At 45.5% G+C, this 16,736-nt stretch overlaps 1 protein-coding gene across 3 annotated transcripts in view; it reads right to left on the bottom strand.

Moving 5' to 3' along the window:
* Window positions 1–16,736, bottom strand: part of CLIC5 (chloride intracellular channel 5) — a 374,361-nt gene that overhangs the window by 290,548 nt on the left and 67,077 nt on the right. Inside the window, exon 1 of one of the 3 annotated variants that reach the window (XM_068280169.1) lies at window positions 14,481–14,930. The exons of the other annotated variants lie outside the window; for them this stretch is intronic. Within the exon in view, the coding sequence (XP_068136270.1) occupies window positions 14,481–14,543 (63 nt within the window). The 5' untranslated portion in view covers window positions 14,544–14,930. Of the gene's footprint in view, window positions 1–14,480; window positions 14,931–16,736 lie in introns of those variants that run through there. 3 annotated transcript variants of the gene reach the window in all.

The following is a 16,736-nucleotide window of genomic DNA, read 5'->3' on the forward strand; positions in this document are numbered from 1 at the left end:
CAATGCAGGGCTGACACAGTACTCATGCAACTCTAGCCTACAGGGTGGGCATGGAGGCACCAGAGCAGCACACGGGAGCTGGGTGGATGGAGAGAACCATGTCCTCAGCCATTGCTCGCTTAGCTGAATCCATCTACCAGGTGGATCGCTGGTCAAGCAGCTGGGGGGGGGGTCAGAAGCTTCCAAACACGTGCTGGATTTTCGGCTGAGGCGGTCATTATCGGCCCCCTCGGGCGCTGGAGTGATGTCTGGATTGTGGCCAAACTTTTTTGGTGTATGTGAATAAAGTTTACTTGTTTTGAATGGCCTTTTTTTCTGGGTATCTGGGTGATTGCATTTTGTGATTCTGTAACATTGAAATGCAATCGCTCCAAAATTGCTCCAAATTGCTCCAAAAATGCTGCATGCACCATTAGCAAATCGCTAATCACTGGCAATCGCTATAGTGTGAACACTACCATTGACATTTTGCTGATCGCCAGTAATCAGCAAATCGCTGAAAACTCGCCCACTATGAACTAGCCCTTACTGCAGCAAAAGTTTTTGGAATCTAGAAAAATAAAAAAGGTCTGTTCAAAACAAGTAAACTTAATTAACATACACCAAAACTTTAATCATACTCTTTCTTTTCCTACAATTTCGAAACAACAAAGTCTAGTTTTTCTTTGGAAATCTTTACATCAAGCATTTTCCCCAAATCTCAGCACATTATAGTGAACAATAATAAAAAACAGGGAAGTTGGGAAATAAAGTTCTGGAAAAAATAGATAACATGTTTGTCTGTCTTGACCTAGCGGAGGTGATGATCGGATCTGTCGGAGCAGAACGGATCAAGAGTGTTATTATTGGGCACTGACAACCCCTCGGTTACTCCAGAATGTACAGTATATACTCAGAACTGAACATCTGGAAGTGGAGTTTTAAAAAGTATATCCTGTACATCAATCCCCACTGAGATTTCAAATTAAGAGAAAAAACACCTTCAGTATTTTTGTAAAAGTCCACCTGCTGTAATGCAGAAGAGTAGTGCCCATCCAGCAAGTATGGGGGAGGTGGGCAGATGTGGTGATATAGAACTCTGCTCAGATCTTCAAACATTAAAGAGGAACTGTATTGAAAATGACATCATGAGTTCAATTGCTTAGTGTTTACAATATCCATTTATAGATTATTTAGTCAGTGTTTGATAACTCCCTGATTTACATTGTGAAATATATCCCTGGTGGTGACATTTTTAGTTCTGCCAGGTGACCTGAGCGGAATGTTTGTTACTGAGAGTTCTATGCACAGAGGGAGATATTGCTTGTTTGGCAGTTGGAAAAAGCTGTTATTTCCCACAATGCAACAAGGTTCACAGACAGCAAACTGTCAGGACCATGGTCATGACATCACACTGTCACAATATTTGCCACACAAACCCCCTTTATTATCTATTCGAGAAAAGGTAAAGGTTTCTCATGAGAAAGAGAGTATCAGCTACTGACTGCGATGAAGTAAGGTCAATCATGGATTAAGTATAAAGTACCTGCAGCAACCTAAAAAAAAGTTGCATACTCCCCCGAGAAGAGGGAAGAGCCTGCACAGTTCTCTCTGCGTTCCCTCGTCCGAAAGCCGCTTCGCAACGCTCCAACTTTAATGTCAAAGAAGCCTTCGGGTCCCCTCGGAAGGCTTTTGGATCTCTGAGTACTTCTGAAGATGAGCAGTTCCATACGCCACATGTGCAAGTGCAGAGTCGTGTGTGCGCAGTACAGAGCCGCTCGTCTCCGGAAGTACTCAGAGACCCGAGTACTTCCGAAACATTCTGGGGAGGACTGAAGACACAGCAAACAGCAAATGTAAAAGGTACACAGCGGGGTAACAAGGAGACCGGGAGAGGGCTAGGAAGACACTAAAGGATCCAGAGACTTCCCTCATCTTAAAGGGAGTCTGAAGCGAAAGTAAAGACAAAAAACAGATACTTACCTATGGAGAGGCAGAGGCTTCTCTAGAGGGGTACAGGCATGGCTCATGCCATGGACGCCACAGCACCATGTCTGCCCCTGTGCTACACCCCATGCCTCCCTGTCACTCAGAACTCAGATCAATTCTGTTATCTGGAGAACATGGCTACTTCATTTATGTATGTAGGGCTCACTTGGCTTAGGGTAAAGAGGACAGAGAGGAAATAACAGATGTTTCCAAAAAAGTTACTTCAGCAATATTCTGAGCCAAAAAACACAGGCAACCATAGCACATGAGAGAGGATGCAGTTTTTGGAGGGAAAAGGGTCTCCGACCAGGGGTGGAGGCGCAATTCCAGTGTTTGCCATAGGCTCTATATTACCTAGAGACGCTCCTGTGGAGACTGAGAGGGAAGGCTCTGGGTCACAGCATAGTTCCCCAACCCTGTCCTTAAGGCCCACCAACTGTACGTTTTGCAGAAAACCACAAACATCAAACATGCACAGGTGAGTGTCTCAGCACAGAGCTGATTAACTACCACTCTGGATTTCCACATAACTTGCACTGTTGGTGGGCCTTGAGGACAGGGTTGGGAAACACTGCTATAGAGCCTTCCCGTTCCTCTCACGGTCCCCACATTCAGGCCCTGGATCCCCTGTTAGCAGTCTCCGACTGAACGGTCGGAGGCTGCTCTTTGCCACTGCCCGAGGTTTCAGACGTCTTCGGAAGCCTGAGTGCTCCCAAAGACGGGGTGCTCCTTACTGCGCATGCACTCCGGCACTCGTGCCTGCTCAGTACGGAGCTGCCCATCTTTGGGAGCACTTGGGCTGATGCGCTCTTGCGGTCATTTCCTGCTTCACGGTATGAGGAAGTGCATGGAACCATAGTGTAAAAATACGCTTTCGCACATGCACGATGCAACGTCAACTTTTGAAAAAAAAAAACCTGTGTCACCATAGACTAACATGACTTCCGCGTTGATGCCGATCACCGCAGCTCGCCGCGGATCCCACACGGAAACGTAGCTCTGTGCTAGCGTTAGATTAGGGACTTCCGGGGCAGTGTACCACAACGTAGGAAGTATGAACTTCCCCACAGGGCTGCATTAGACTGCGGTAGCAGTGTGTCAATGGCATATAAGTAAAAACGAAACTTAGCCACTTTATCCACAAGTCAGTAGATATACGTCCTCTGTGACTTCATCTAAGCCACAAGTCAGTAGATATACGTCTTTTAGCAGAAGCAGTGCTGTGCAGGATTGGGCTTGCTCCTGTGTACATTTCTGGCACTATCAGATGCAGCACTAATTGGTGAATGGGAATATATGTTTCCTGAGCTAATGAGATTGATTTTTACTATTAAAAATACTTTTTATTTTCTCATTTCATAGTGAAAAATACACTCTGTAGCATTATTTCAGAATCAAATATCTTCACCATAAAACTGAGAAATAAATGATTTTTCTATTTTTTCTTTGTTTTCCCATTAAAATTCATAGAAATCAAAATTGTTCGAGGGAAAAAAATAGCATACAATGAAAGCCTAGTTTGTCTTGAAAAAAACAATATACATTTCATTTCTGTGTCATAAGTAGGGATAAAGTTATTTCTGATTAAATAAGAACATAGATAAACTGTCAAAACTGCTCTGGTCCATAAGTGGGTAAAAAGGTCTGGATGCGAAGTGGTTAAAACCTAGAGCCAAATATAGTGTAGTAGGTACTGATGATGTTTAATTTTTAGACAGCTGGAATAGAGAATACTCACAAAGGTGGGTCACCTCAAAGGTGCCACTGTACAGGCAGGTGCAGAGAATAAACTGACCTTAAAGTGAACCTAAAGTCCTAAAAAAAAATGAGATGAACTCACCTGGGGCTTCCCTCAGCCCCCTGCAGCCGATCGGTGCCCTCGCAGCTCCGCTCCGATGCCTCTGGACCCGCCGGCGACGACTTCCGGTTTCGCCGTCACCGGCCGACAGGCATGGGAACGCGAGTGATTGTTCGCGTTCCCAGCCTGTATATCGCCTGTATATCGCCCCCTATGCTGCTATTGCAGGAAAAGGGGGTGACATCCCTCCACCAAGGGTGGATAATTAACAAAGTAATGAAGATTGGAACAGATGCACCAGCAAATAATAAAATACACTAAAAACTGTTTAAAAGGGTGGTAGTGGTGGACTGACCTTCAGGTAGCCAGACCCAATGGGTATAATTTAAACATTTTTTTCACATAAAAAAACTCCAAATGTCACATGCTTCCTTGGGCAAAATCTTGGAGTATCTGGTTTTCCAAAGTACTGAACTTGGCATGTAAGGAGAAAGCCACTACTATCCAAAAAGAATATTACTGTCCATCTCCAATTTGCTAAAGACCACATGGACAAACCAGAAGGCGATTTAAAGTATCTTCTGTTTACGGATGAGACAAAAATAAAACTTTAAAGCATAAGATCTTTATCCCTTCTGCGAAACATGGCGGGGGCAAGTGGTTTGGGCTTCATTTTCTGTCTTTAGACAAAATCTATTTGCTGTCATGGATTGAATTCTGAATTGCATTAGTAATTTCTGCAGGAAAATGTTAGTCAGCTGAATCTCAGGAGAAACTAAATCATCCAGCCAAACTGACCAAAGTATGCTTAAAGCAGAAGGTTTACATTTTGGAATGCAGAGTTAAATAAGTCCTGACCTTAATTCTACCGAAACGCTGAGGAAGAACCTCAAGCGGGCAGCTGTCCTTTAATCACTAATGGGTTAAAATTCTTTCACAACAGTGTACAGGACCTCTGATAGATGGCTGCCAGGAGAGTTTGAATCAGCCAAAGATCATGGCGATTCTCTTCCAACACCTGATCTGTTTCTATATCAGTGAAACTGGATTTTTAAGCCTTAACTGGGAATACTAGGATATGTTGAAGATAACACTCTGGGCCAAAGCTGAGAGCAGAAAGTTAAAAAACAAATTATGACGCTATTAGATTGGTGCTGGTGGATCTTTCCCAGGGTGCCAGTGCTCAATTCATTCGAATAGGGTGGCAAACACAACTATGCCCAAATGATGTCATTACCAGTGCAGCAGATCCCGGGATTAGACAGCTATCAAGGAAGTTCAGTTTCGGTGCAGACATCATGTGATCTCAGGGATTTCCACAAAGGACTTCTTCATGAGGTATTTTGAATTATTATTTTACAAAAGGTAAGGGGCTAATTTGGTGGTAGTGGCAGTGGTGGTGGTAATGGCAGAGGGCATCGGCTGCGAGGGCTACATGAGAGAGAAAGAGAGTGCTATGGTATATTTATTTTTTCTCAGGAGGAGAGCAAGTGTAGTGTTGAGCTGTCAGAGGCTAAATTTACATGAATGTCTGGCAGGTGGGTCCCCCAGCCGCTATAGCAGTTGGCTTGGCTGCTATGGCTATAATTTTGCCACTACAACCTTTATATTTCTGTAATCCGATATTAAGGCTGGTTCACTATTGTAAAAATAAGTATCCGTTAGGGATGGTTTTTTTAACCTCCATTCAGCTCAGAAGTGGATCCTAATGTTAAAAATAGGTTCCACTTCCACTTGTTAAAAAAAAAAAAAATGGATCCATCTGCCATGTTGGGGTGAGTGGAGCGCAGAGTCAGAACTTTGCATATTTTACTGAACCGGCTGGGAAAATGTATGCAATGAAAGCCTATGAGTACGAACAGTGTTTGTTCTCACTAGGCTAGTCAGGGCGCCCGGTTCACCCGCCACAGTGATGTAATACTCACATGTTCAGCCACCAATCGCCACCACTCGGTACCTCGCACACAGCCTGGTGGACGGCAGAAGCATGGGGATCTCCATTGGGCTGCAAAAGACCAATGGGAATCCTCAGCAACAGGGAGAATTCGCAATGGTTCATGGTGGACCAATGAAAATTCTTCCTGTTGCTAGGGAGAATTAATCTATTGTAGCCTATGGAGAGCCCAATGCTCCTGTTGCCACTTGCCAGCCTCTGGGCTGAGTACAGAGGGAGCAAGCAGCGGCAATCAGTGGCAGGACACGTGAATGGCGATCTCTGTTAGATGCAGAGCGGACGGCGCAGAAACCAGTCAGATGCAAAATGCACAGAGCCTGTTTTGCATCCACTCGAGTGAGAACCGGCCCTAAGTCTCCGTAGGTTACATTCACTTTTGTACAGTTTTTTTGCAGTTCCGTATAATGCCTGAAGAAGAAACATTTTTAAAGCTTGCAATAAGCCATGAATGGTTAGTCATTAAAGGGAGCCTGAGCAGTGCCCGAATTTAAAAGATTACACTTACCTGGGGCTTCCTCCAGCCCACCGCAGGCCCAAGGTCCCCCAGCGTCCTCCTGGCTCCTCTCCGTGCGCCTCCGCCGCCCCCCGTTACCGGCAACACCCGGGTCGGGTGTCGGGCCGGCTCTTCCTGAATCCTTACACTGCTCGTCATCACGCCGGCCGCTATGCGTCACTCATCACGGGGGCTGGCATGACAGGTCTGCACATGCGTGGTCTTCTGCGCATGCGCAGAATGGAGGCGCACGGAGAGGAGCCAGAAGGACACCGGGGGACCTCCCGGCCTGCGGTGGGCTGGAGGGGCTGGAGGAAGCCCCAGGTAAGTGCAATCTTTTAAATTCGAGCACTGTGCTCAGGCCCCCTTTAAAGGTAACACCGGAATCAACATTTGTTGGTTCGATGTCGACATTTCTGCTCCTCGACTCACACCGGACCACACCTCACTTGCTTTACATGTTTCTGTCTGTTTTATTTTCAAGTGGTGACTTTGTGATGGAATTCTCCTCAACCATTTAGATCACGTTACATCTGTTAGTTGAGTCAGTTTGCTAGGTTTAAGGACATCCGTGACGAGAAGATTACAGAGATTTGGTGAGCACTGGAACTCACACTTATCAGCTGTTTTCAATTGAACTGTACTTTCCAGTTTCTGGATTGTTTAATAAGATTCCAACATACTCAAAGAGAGCCCGAGGTCGGCTCAAAAAATGAAAAAAAAAAATGCAAAAACCGCCACTCCCATGGGCCGCAATATTCCCACTTTGACTTTGGTGTCCTCTGGGTCACAATGCTGCACTGAGAGACTGTGCGTCTCTCATAGCGTGCAGGGAGGCGGTGGAGCGGCAGGAGGCGGGGCCAGGGGGAGAGAGCTGCCTAATGGCAGCTCAGGAAACCCTGCAGGGATGCCTCTGGTGGACTTTTTAATCAGGGAATTCCTTTCCCCTGTGTTTACCTCAGAGTTAGCAACAAATCTAGTCGCTAAACTCGGGGGGCTATAGCTCGCCGGTGGGGGGACAGAGAGCAGCGGTTGGGGGACACAGAGCCATGTCATTAGGCAGAGAACATGTCTCTGTGTCACATCTGCCCCCCGAAGATCCACCTTGGGTTCTCTTTAAGGCCTGTATCCACTAAGCAATTTTTACAGCTATTCTGATTTTTGAGCACCGAGCGATTGTTTCCACGATTTTGCAATGTAGGTACAGGCATGCAATTTCACAAACGACGTTTGGCGACACGTGGAGATAACGACTGTTATGACGGATCAGATCTTTAACCACTTGCCGACCGCGCACTCATAACGCGCGTCGGCAAAGTGGCAGCTGCAGGACCAGCGACGCAGTATTGCGTCACCAGCTGCAGGCTGATTAATCAGGAAGCAGCCGCTCGTGCGAGCGGCTGCTTCCTGTCAATTCACGGCGGGGGGCTCCGTGAATAGCCTGCGGGCCGCCGATGGCGGCTCGCAGGCTAAATGTAAACACAAGCGGAAATAATCCGCTTTGTTTACATTTGTACGGCGCTGCTGCGCAGCAGCGCCGTAAGGCAGATCGGCGATCCCCGGCCAATCAGCGGCCGGGGATCGCCGCCATGTGACCGGAGACAGCCTGTCACTGGCTGCACAGGACGGATAGCGTCCTGTGCAGCCCGGCTTACCAGGGGGGGCCAGGTAGGAGAGGGAGGGGGAGGATTTCGCCGCGGAGGGGGGCTTTGAGGTGCCCCCCCCCGCAACACCCGCAGGCAGGAGCGATCAGACCCCCCCAGCACATCATCCCCATAGGGGGGAAAAAAGGGGGGCGATCTGGTCGCTCTGCCTGCACGCTGATCTGTGCTGGGGGCTGCAGAGCCCACCCAGCACAGATCAGCTACAACAGCGCTGGTCGTTAAGGGGGGGTAAAGGGTGGGTCCTCAAGTGGTTAAGATCCCCGCCAACTCCTGCACAAAGTACTGAGATTGTTTGACCTCCCGTTTGCGCCCGTCGTGTGCCGTTCTGTGTTCCCGAGAGGAGGAAGATTGAGTGTAGTAGGATCGGGGAACCTCATTCGTCAGAAGTCATCGCTGTGAGATTACCCAATCCATCTTCAGGTGAGTATTTAGCATTAGATTATCTAGTAATCTATTAATGCCATGGACAAAATAGAAAACTACTAGAAGAATATTGAGATGGAGACCCGGTTGCCCTCCTCTCTGGGTAAATAATAGAGGCCACATTTTTTATATTACCATAGCATATGGGCCTCACAGTCATGGAAGTCACCACAGGTCAAGGGAGAGGGTGAATGCTGGGGGAGAGGTGGCTCTCTTGAAATTTTGCTAGAGGGCACTATGGTTTTTTTATTTAATAGGGACCTGATACTGAATGTGGATACATATGCCGTAGGCCTCGTTCACATTGGATGCATTGAAAAACGTGTAAAAGCGCATAATAAAATATGCGCGTGTGCGTGCTTTAGTGCACGTTTCAGTGAGTTGTGGTGCACTTTTTTACGCATGTTTTGCTTATTGTAGCAGTTGTCACTATAGCTTTGCTTTCATATGTAAACATTTTTTTCCAAATAGGGGTAAAAAACGCACGTGCTTCTATGCGCTAAAAAAGCGCACCTATTCATTTGCATTGATGTGCGTTTTAACCCTACGTTTTTGTAATGCTGCTCAGCGCAGCGCATAGATGTGAACCAGGCACATTTAATTACATTGGAAAATCAATACCTTGCAGAACGCACAGGGCAGTGCGCTGTGAAAAGCGCACAGAAACGGCCCTGATGTGAACGAGGCCTTACACAGCATTTTATCCTAGTACAAAATGCAGCGCAGAACAAATACAGTACATTTATAAATGAATACATATTTTTAAATATTAAAAATGTCTTTGTTAGATTTAATCCTCTGTTAGTATTAGCTTGAGATTCATTTCTGGATTTATCTTACTAAGTATTTAAAGGAAATCTAGTTTTGTTTTGTTTTGTTTAACTTACTTGCAGCCCCCTACAGTCATCCTGTGCCCAAAACCCTCCGGACAGCAGTGGCGACCCCATGAAAGCTGGCCGGCCACGCGCCTCCTCATCATGTCCCCATGCATGGCAGCCGGGAGCACATGCGCAGCACGGGAAAAGCGCTACTGCGCATGCGCTGAACGCTCCCAGCAAAGGGGGCACAATCAGGGTGTGTGTGGCTTGGGGTCACGCATGCGCAGTAGCCCCCGACTAGCCATGACCTGCCAGCTTTCAGGTATCACCGCTGCTTGCTGGAGTTTCCCCATATTACCCATATTCCTGTGATGTCTAAAAAGTGTTTAGTACAAAGTTTTGGCTCAGTGCCAACTTTCCACTTTGCTTGAAATATGCAAATAATTCTAAGTTAATTCAGAATCAGGCAAATACAATAGTGACATCCCTCCTGACTAATTGTGGACTTTCTTAAATATCTAGCCCAAATCTACATGTACCAAACACAATACAAACATAACTGCCACTGGTGTGTAGCTTTAAAAAAAAAAAAAAAAAAAAGCTGGAAGCCTAAGGGTTAAAATGTAGGGTTAATTACCAGTACATTTTAAGGTCAGTGCCACTTGTCACTAGATTAGACCTATTTAAACCTAGTGGACAAGTTACTTTAGGATAAGAGAAGAGTTTTAGGAGGCTCCTCTTACACTTCACCCTGAGGTCACGTGTCTGACCTCTGACCTCTGCTTCCTAGTGAAAGCCCAACCTGACATGTCTATGGAGAGATAAATAAATTGCCAGAGTCCAGAACAGACAGGAGAGAAAATAGGAGAGAGAGGAAGTGAGTGAGGCAGAGAGACAGGTACTCTTATTCAATTCATGATTTCTCTTCAAGCTAATAGGAACCGATAAAAAACAACAACAGATAAATAGCAAAGGATTGCACATTCATTTCAGCCCCTGCCCCAGAGCAGTCATCTTGGTTCCTACTGCAGTCCTCCCCACACAGTTGGGTCGGATTTGGTTGAAGCCAATTAATGGACATTCAAAGGAGCATAGTCCTCAATCGTGGTTTGATTACGGTGACAAGATAAACCTAAAGCCGGCTTCAGATGATGCATTGGTGGTTGCGGTGGGGTGCGGCCTTCGGGGATTACCGCATTAGTACGCGGTGATTCCTATCTACCTCAGATCCCAACAGGAAGTGACGCTCGCCTGAGGTCACTTCATGTTTGGGAAATACGGACGTGCACGGAAGCATATTGTACAAAATACGCTTCCACGCATGCACGCTGCACCGCCTCTCCATCCCTTTTAAAAACCCTGCAGTCCGCCGCATGTTGCCGCAAAGTTTGCACGGTAACGTCGGTATGCGCTCACGGTAGATTGGCAACTTCCGGAGCACCGCATGCTGTATAAAAGCACCCATAGGCATTCATTAGCATAGCGGTGAGGTGCGGTAAAATGACCCACCACACCAGTGTGAAAGGGTCCTTAGAGGACAGTAGTTACTGTAGTCTATGCCAAGTGCATCCAAGCTGCAACAAGCAAGACTTTGGAAGCGCACCTCTGAATTTTCATAATTGGAGAAGATTTATCAAAACATGGGTGATGAGAATTGGAGCAAATCTCTTCCAGAACAGATGCAGAGGTTGTACAGAGGGACCAATCAGAGTCCTTGATCTGGACATCTGATCCAGTTTTTCATGCACTGGTTTTGATATGTCTGCCCCATTATTATTATCCAATTCTTATAAATTGCCAACATCGGGGAGGGGGTGCAAATAAATAACTCACTCATACTACACAGATATAAATCAACTCAATTATAAATTGAGACCTGCAATTTTAATGGATAAATCAGGCAAGATCTTGACTCAACTGAGGATGCCTTTATCCTAGCCCATCATCCACTGGTCCCAGCACGACACTGGTATTCTTGCTGGTTCTACCCTCCACAGTCCACACACACAGAGAACTGGAAACAGGAAAGTTAGCTGCACTGATCGCCCCTGGCACCTTCCGTATGTGTGCTCTGCATGTGGAGGGGGAACCCAGATTTGGATTATATTTGAGTACCGTATATACTTGCCCACCCATGTATAAGCTGAGGTAGCCACTTTTCCCTCAGAAACCAGAAAAAAAAGTGATTGACTCCCCCTCCCCAATAAATCCTCCTCCACAGTAGCCAGATGTTTCCCCAGTACAAGTCAGCTCCCCTCCCCATAGCCAAATGTGCCCCAGGATCATACAGCTGTGTCTCTAAAAGCCACTAGATGGCGTCATAGATATGAGACACAGCGATTGCCACACAGGAAGAATCCCTGATCATTGCACTGCTGACACGTTGCCTGCATGCTCCGCTCCACAAGCCAGGGGACACAGGTAGTTTTGAGCAGCACACTCTGCATACCATGTTGCAGGGGATGGGGGACACAGACACAGCAGGACACCAGCTAGTAAGAACAGGATCACTAGTGCACAATCCTTATGCTCCTCTGCCAGTAACAAAACCTGCTCCACTATCTGTTTTGCTCCACTGACTCGCATATAAGCCGAGGGGGTAACTTTTCAGCACATGTTTTATGCTGAAAAATTAGGCTTATACGCCAGTTTATACTGTATACACCAGAGTTGTTCAACTCCATTGATGGGACTGAATTGGGAAAGGTGTGGTTCCTTAAGCAGAACATTTCCTCATTCCTCTGTCCATCCTAAACACTGGATGGATATGACACTTGAGGGCTGTAGATGGACAGCCTTGCTAATATGTAATTCATAGATAACCAGTAAAATTTCCAGGAGATAAAAAGGGCTCAACCCAACAAAGCATCATTCTAAGAGGAAATTGTCTCAGCTGTGATGCTGATTGTGAACAGTGGCATTGCTGAACATAGGCAGTATTTTGATGCAGTATTTAAAAAGAACTGTAGTGAAAATGGCAAAATGAATAAAATTCTTTCTTTTTTTTTACAATATTCATTTATAGATTATTTAGACAGTGTTTGCCCATTGTAAAATTTTTCCTCTTCCTGATCTACATTCTGAAATGTTGACATCTTTAGTTCTGCCAGGTAATCTGTGTGGAATGTTCTATGCACAGAGGGAGAGCCTGCTTGCTTGGCAGCTAGAAACATTCATTATTTCCCACAATGCAACAAGGTGCACAGACAAGCAAACTGTCAGGACCTTGGTCATGACATCACACTCTGGGAGGAGTTTCATCACAATTTCAGCCATACAGAACTCCCTGATACTCTATTGAAGAAAAGGAAAAGCTTTCTCGCAGGAAAAGGGCTATCAGCTACTGATTGGGATGAAGTTCAATCAGAGCCGGGACAAGGTCCTCCAGCATCCAAAGCTGAGACACCAAAGTGCTCCTCTCCATCCCTCCCGCCAAAGCTATCACACACTGATTGCTATTAGAGGCTCCCCAGGGCCCCCCAATGCCTTAATCTCTAGTTATCTGGCTTGCAGTCACTGCCATGTATCCACTTTTCTTATTTCTCTCTGCTCCAAACACAATAGGGGGATGATAGCTGAGTGAGTTGTGCTCCCCCTCCTACACTGCGCCCTGAGGCTGGAGCCTCTCTTGCCTCTGCCTCAGCCTGGCCCTGAGTTCAATCATTGGTTAAAGTTTTAAAGTTCTCTTTAGATATCGGTTTAGTAGCACAAGGTATGTGAAACAAGTGTAAACAGGTCATTACCCATCAACATGATTTAGGGAATGTGCCTGTGCCAGCATGGAAAGCACATGCAAACTCCATCCAGCATCCTTAATGGGTTTCAAACTCTGGACCGCAAGACAAGAAAGCTCATCCCTACGAGTAATAAATGGAATAACTATAGAAGCACCCATAGCTCATCACTCACTCTAGTGGCAGCCAAGTGCACAAGCCTCTGTCTGTCTAACTAAAGCACCTGTACTAGTGCTCTGTTGTCTTTCTCTATCCAACCAGTAATGTCCTTCTGGATGAAACCACCAGCCCCACCACAACTGTGGTCCACCACCTACAACATCTTCTCCAACCTCGCTGCTAGTGGCCATAAAAACATGTCATACTTCAGTGGGAGAAACAACCAGTCACCAGCCCCACCACAACTGTGGTCCACCACCTACAACATCTTCTCCAACCTCGCTGCTAGTGGCCATAAAAACATGTCAAACCTCAGTGGGAGAAACAACCAGTCACCAGCCCCACCACAACTGTGGTCCACCACCTACAACATCTTCTCCAACCTCGCTGCTAGTGGCCATAAAAACATGTCAAACCTCAGTGGGAGAAACAACCAGTCACCAGCCATCCACACATGGCATTTTAATTTTGAGTGGGCTTATCCTTTAACAAATAAATCCTCAAATTCCAACACAAGCAGAAATCCCCATGACCTGTGTAATCATAATTACGAGAGAGCTGACACGAAAGAAAATAAAAACGGTCTGGTTTACATTATTTTACATAATTATGCCAAAAAACTCCTCTGTTTATCATGCAGTTAAATCCTAATTGGTCTTGGAAATGGCACAACACCCAAAGCCCAAAAATAAACAGTGACAATGGCTTGCTCGAAAACACCGCAGAGTGCTTAGTCGCTGAATATGAATCGACAGAAATTCTTGTCTCCGTTCCCAGGGTGTCAGCCAAAAAGTGTGGCGTAGCTACAAAAACCATGGGCTCCCTTGAAAATTTTAGCGGCCCCCACACCAAGCAGGTGACCCCACGCAATGCACTTCCTTACCCTCCCCCAGAACCTTCTTTCCTAAGGACAGCGGTTGTAAGTGGTGACTGAGCATTGGAAACAATTTATAAATGATGATCACTAATCAAAGCATACACAGAGGCCGGGGCGTAACTACAAATCATAGGGGTCCCCAGGAAAACTTTGAAGGGGCCACCCAATGCTCACACCCTTCCCTTGCCTACCCTTGGTGACTCTCACAGTACTTGCAAGGGTGGCTATCATAATCGTCACAACTGTAACAAGTGTAGCCACAAAAACACCTGCTCTAAAGGATGGACCCATTTACTGGAGGAAGGTAAGTTTGGCAGTTGGGGCCCCACCACAGCTCTGGCCCTACCCTGTGTTTTCAGAGGCTGTTACCCTGTAGTTACGACCCTGCACAGAGGTTATCATGAGTGCAATGACACCCATAAAGAGCAAGGACAGTGCTGGGTAACGTAGGGCCCCAAGTGGGCCCCCCAGAGCAGGGGGCCTTGCTGCAGCTGCAACATCTGCAGCCCCGCATCCTGCGCCACTTTAGAAAACTCCACTGTGTCTGTATGCTGAGAAACAGTGCATGGCGAAGCCGGTCATTCACACTTACCTTTACAAAAAGTTCAATTTCGGGGTCCTTCTCATCTCCATTACAAGGAACAGAGTCTGTCATTTTTGAATTTTTTAAAACAAAAAAATAAAAAAAATTGGTGAAATAAAAAAAAAAGCAGTGATGCGTATTGCCTAGTCACTTCTACTTATCCTTTAATGACATGAGTTTCAGAAAGGCCAGTTCCTGTAAGTCAGTGCAGCAGCATCCTGTGAGGCGGCCGGGGATCAGCAGGCAGCTGGTGCAGGCTGCAGGAGGCAAGGCATATTCCTCTCTGACTCTCCTGTTCAGTAGAGAAAGAGCAACAAGTCTCCCCTGCTGGGCTGGTTACTGTATCTTCATCTGTCAGTGATCTGCTCACAGTGACAGACCAAAATAGCCCAGAGCTAAAGAAGAGAGGAGGGGTTGTCAGTGTGCGGGGCTGGCAATGGGCTACACCTATTGCCTGTCTGTGTGTGACAGGCAGGCCCTCCCTGTGTCGTGTGGCTCAGAGGTGACAGTGACAGCGCTGCTGTTTACTCAGAAAGTTCTGTCACTGGCTGCGCAGTCCTGTGTGACATCGGGCCTTACACACCTTTATTATAAATATATTCCCAATGACAGCTTTATAACTCTTTCCTAACGGATGTGCCTGTTCCCTGCTGCTCACAACTAAAGGCCGACTGACTGACTGAGATGCATAAAAGACAATCCAAACTACATCAGGAGGAATAGATATAATAGGGAAATTTAAATTTAAAGGGAGTGTATTACATACAGTACTGTGCAAAAAGTATTAGGATAATGGCATTTTTTGTTTGATTTTACGAAGAAACAAACAAAACGCTATAAAAAACACAGCTAATATTTATTTAATGCATGAAGAGCAAAATCAGCAAATTGATATCTCTAAATGGGACTGATTTGCAAAGCTTTTCTTTTGAACTACAGAGATCCATTGACCTGATTTACAAAGCTCTTCTGTTACATTATCTCACCTTATTTATTAACTCACAATTTATCTCTCCTTAAAGAGAATCTGTACTCTAATATTATTGCAACACACAGCATACCATTCTATTCATGATGTTCTCCTGGGCCCCTCTGTGCTATTTCTGCCACTCTCTGCTGCAAACCTGGCTTGTAATTAACAGTTTTAGGCAGTGTTTACAAACAAACTAACCAGCTTGTGATAGGCTCACATAAGCAGAGTGTGTGAGTCATACAGAGCCTACAGGGGGCCTGGAGAGGGTGTGTATAGCTTCTATCCAATCACAAGCAGCCCTGCACATTCCAGTCTGAGTGCCTCAGCCCGACAGAGCCGACAGAGGAGAGATTAGATCATATAACAGAGATAATACAGTCACTGTGCAAGTAGGAAAGGCTGCAGTAAGCCAGACCACATTAGAACAGGCATAGGAACTTATGGGATAGAAGAAATAAGGATGAAAAGTTTGTTACAGAGTCTCTTTAAATGACTCATAATTTACCTCTCCTTATCTAACTTAACTCATGGTTTAGCTCTATTTATTTGACATAACTCATGGTTTAGCTTTCCTTATTTGACATAGCTCATGGTTTAGCTCTCCTTATTTGACATAACTCATGGTTTAGCTCTCCTTATTTGACATAACTCATGGTTTAGCTCTCCTTATTTGACATAACTCATGGGTTAGCTCTCCTTATTTGACATAACTTATGGTTTAGCTCTCCTTATTTGACAACTCATGGTTAAGCTCTCTTTATTTGACATAGCTCATGGTTTAGCTCTCCTTATTTGACATAACTCATGGTTTAGCTCTCCTTATTTGACATAACTCATGGTTTAGCGCTCCTTATTTGACATAACTCATGGTTAAGCTCACCTTATTTGACATAACTCATGGTCTAACTCTCCTTATTTGACATAACTCATGGTTCAGCTCTCCTTATTTGACATAACTCATGGTTTAACTCTCCTTATTTGACATAACTCATGGTTCAGCTCTCCTTATTTGACATAACTCATGGTTTAGCTCTTCTTATTTGACATAACTCATGGTTTAGCTCTGCTTATTTGACATAACTCATGGTTCAGCTCTCCTTATTTGACATAACTCATGGTTCAGCTCTCCTTATTTGACATAACTCATGGTTTAACTCTCCTTATTTGACATAACTCATGGTTTAACTCTCCTTATTTGACATAACTCATGGTTTAGCTCTTCTTATTTGACATAACTCATGGTTTAGCTCTCCTTATTTGACATAACTCATGGTTTAGCTCTGCTTATTTGG

Source organism: Hyperolius riggenbachi, chromosome 4, assembly GCF_040937935.1.
Source record: "Hyperolius riggenbachi isolate aHypRig1 chromosome 4, aHypRig1.pri, whole genome shotgun sequence".
NCBI lineage: Eukaryota > Metazoa > Chordata > Amphibia > Anura > Hyperoliidae > Hyperolius > Hyperolius riggenbachi.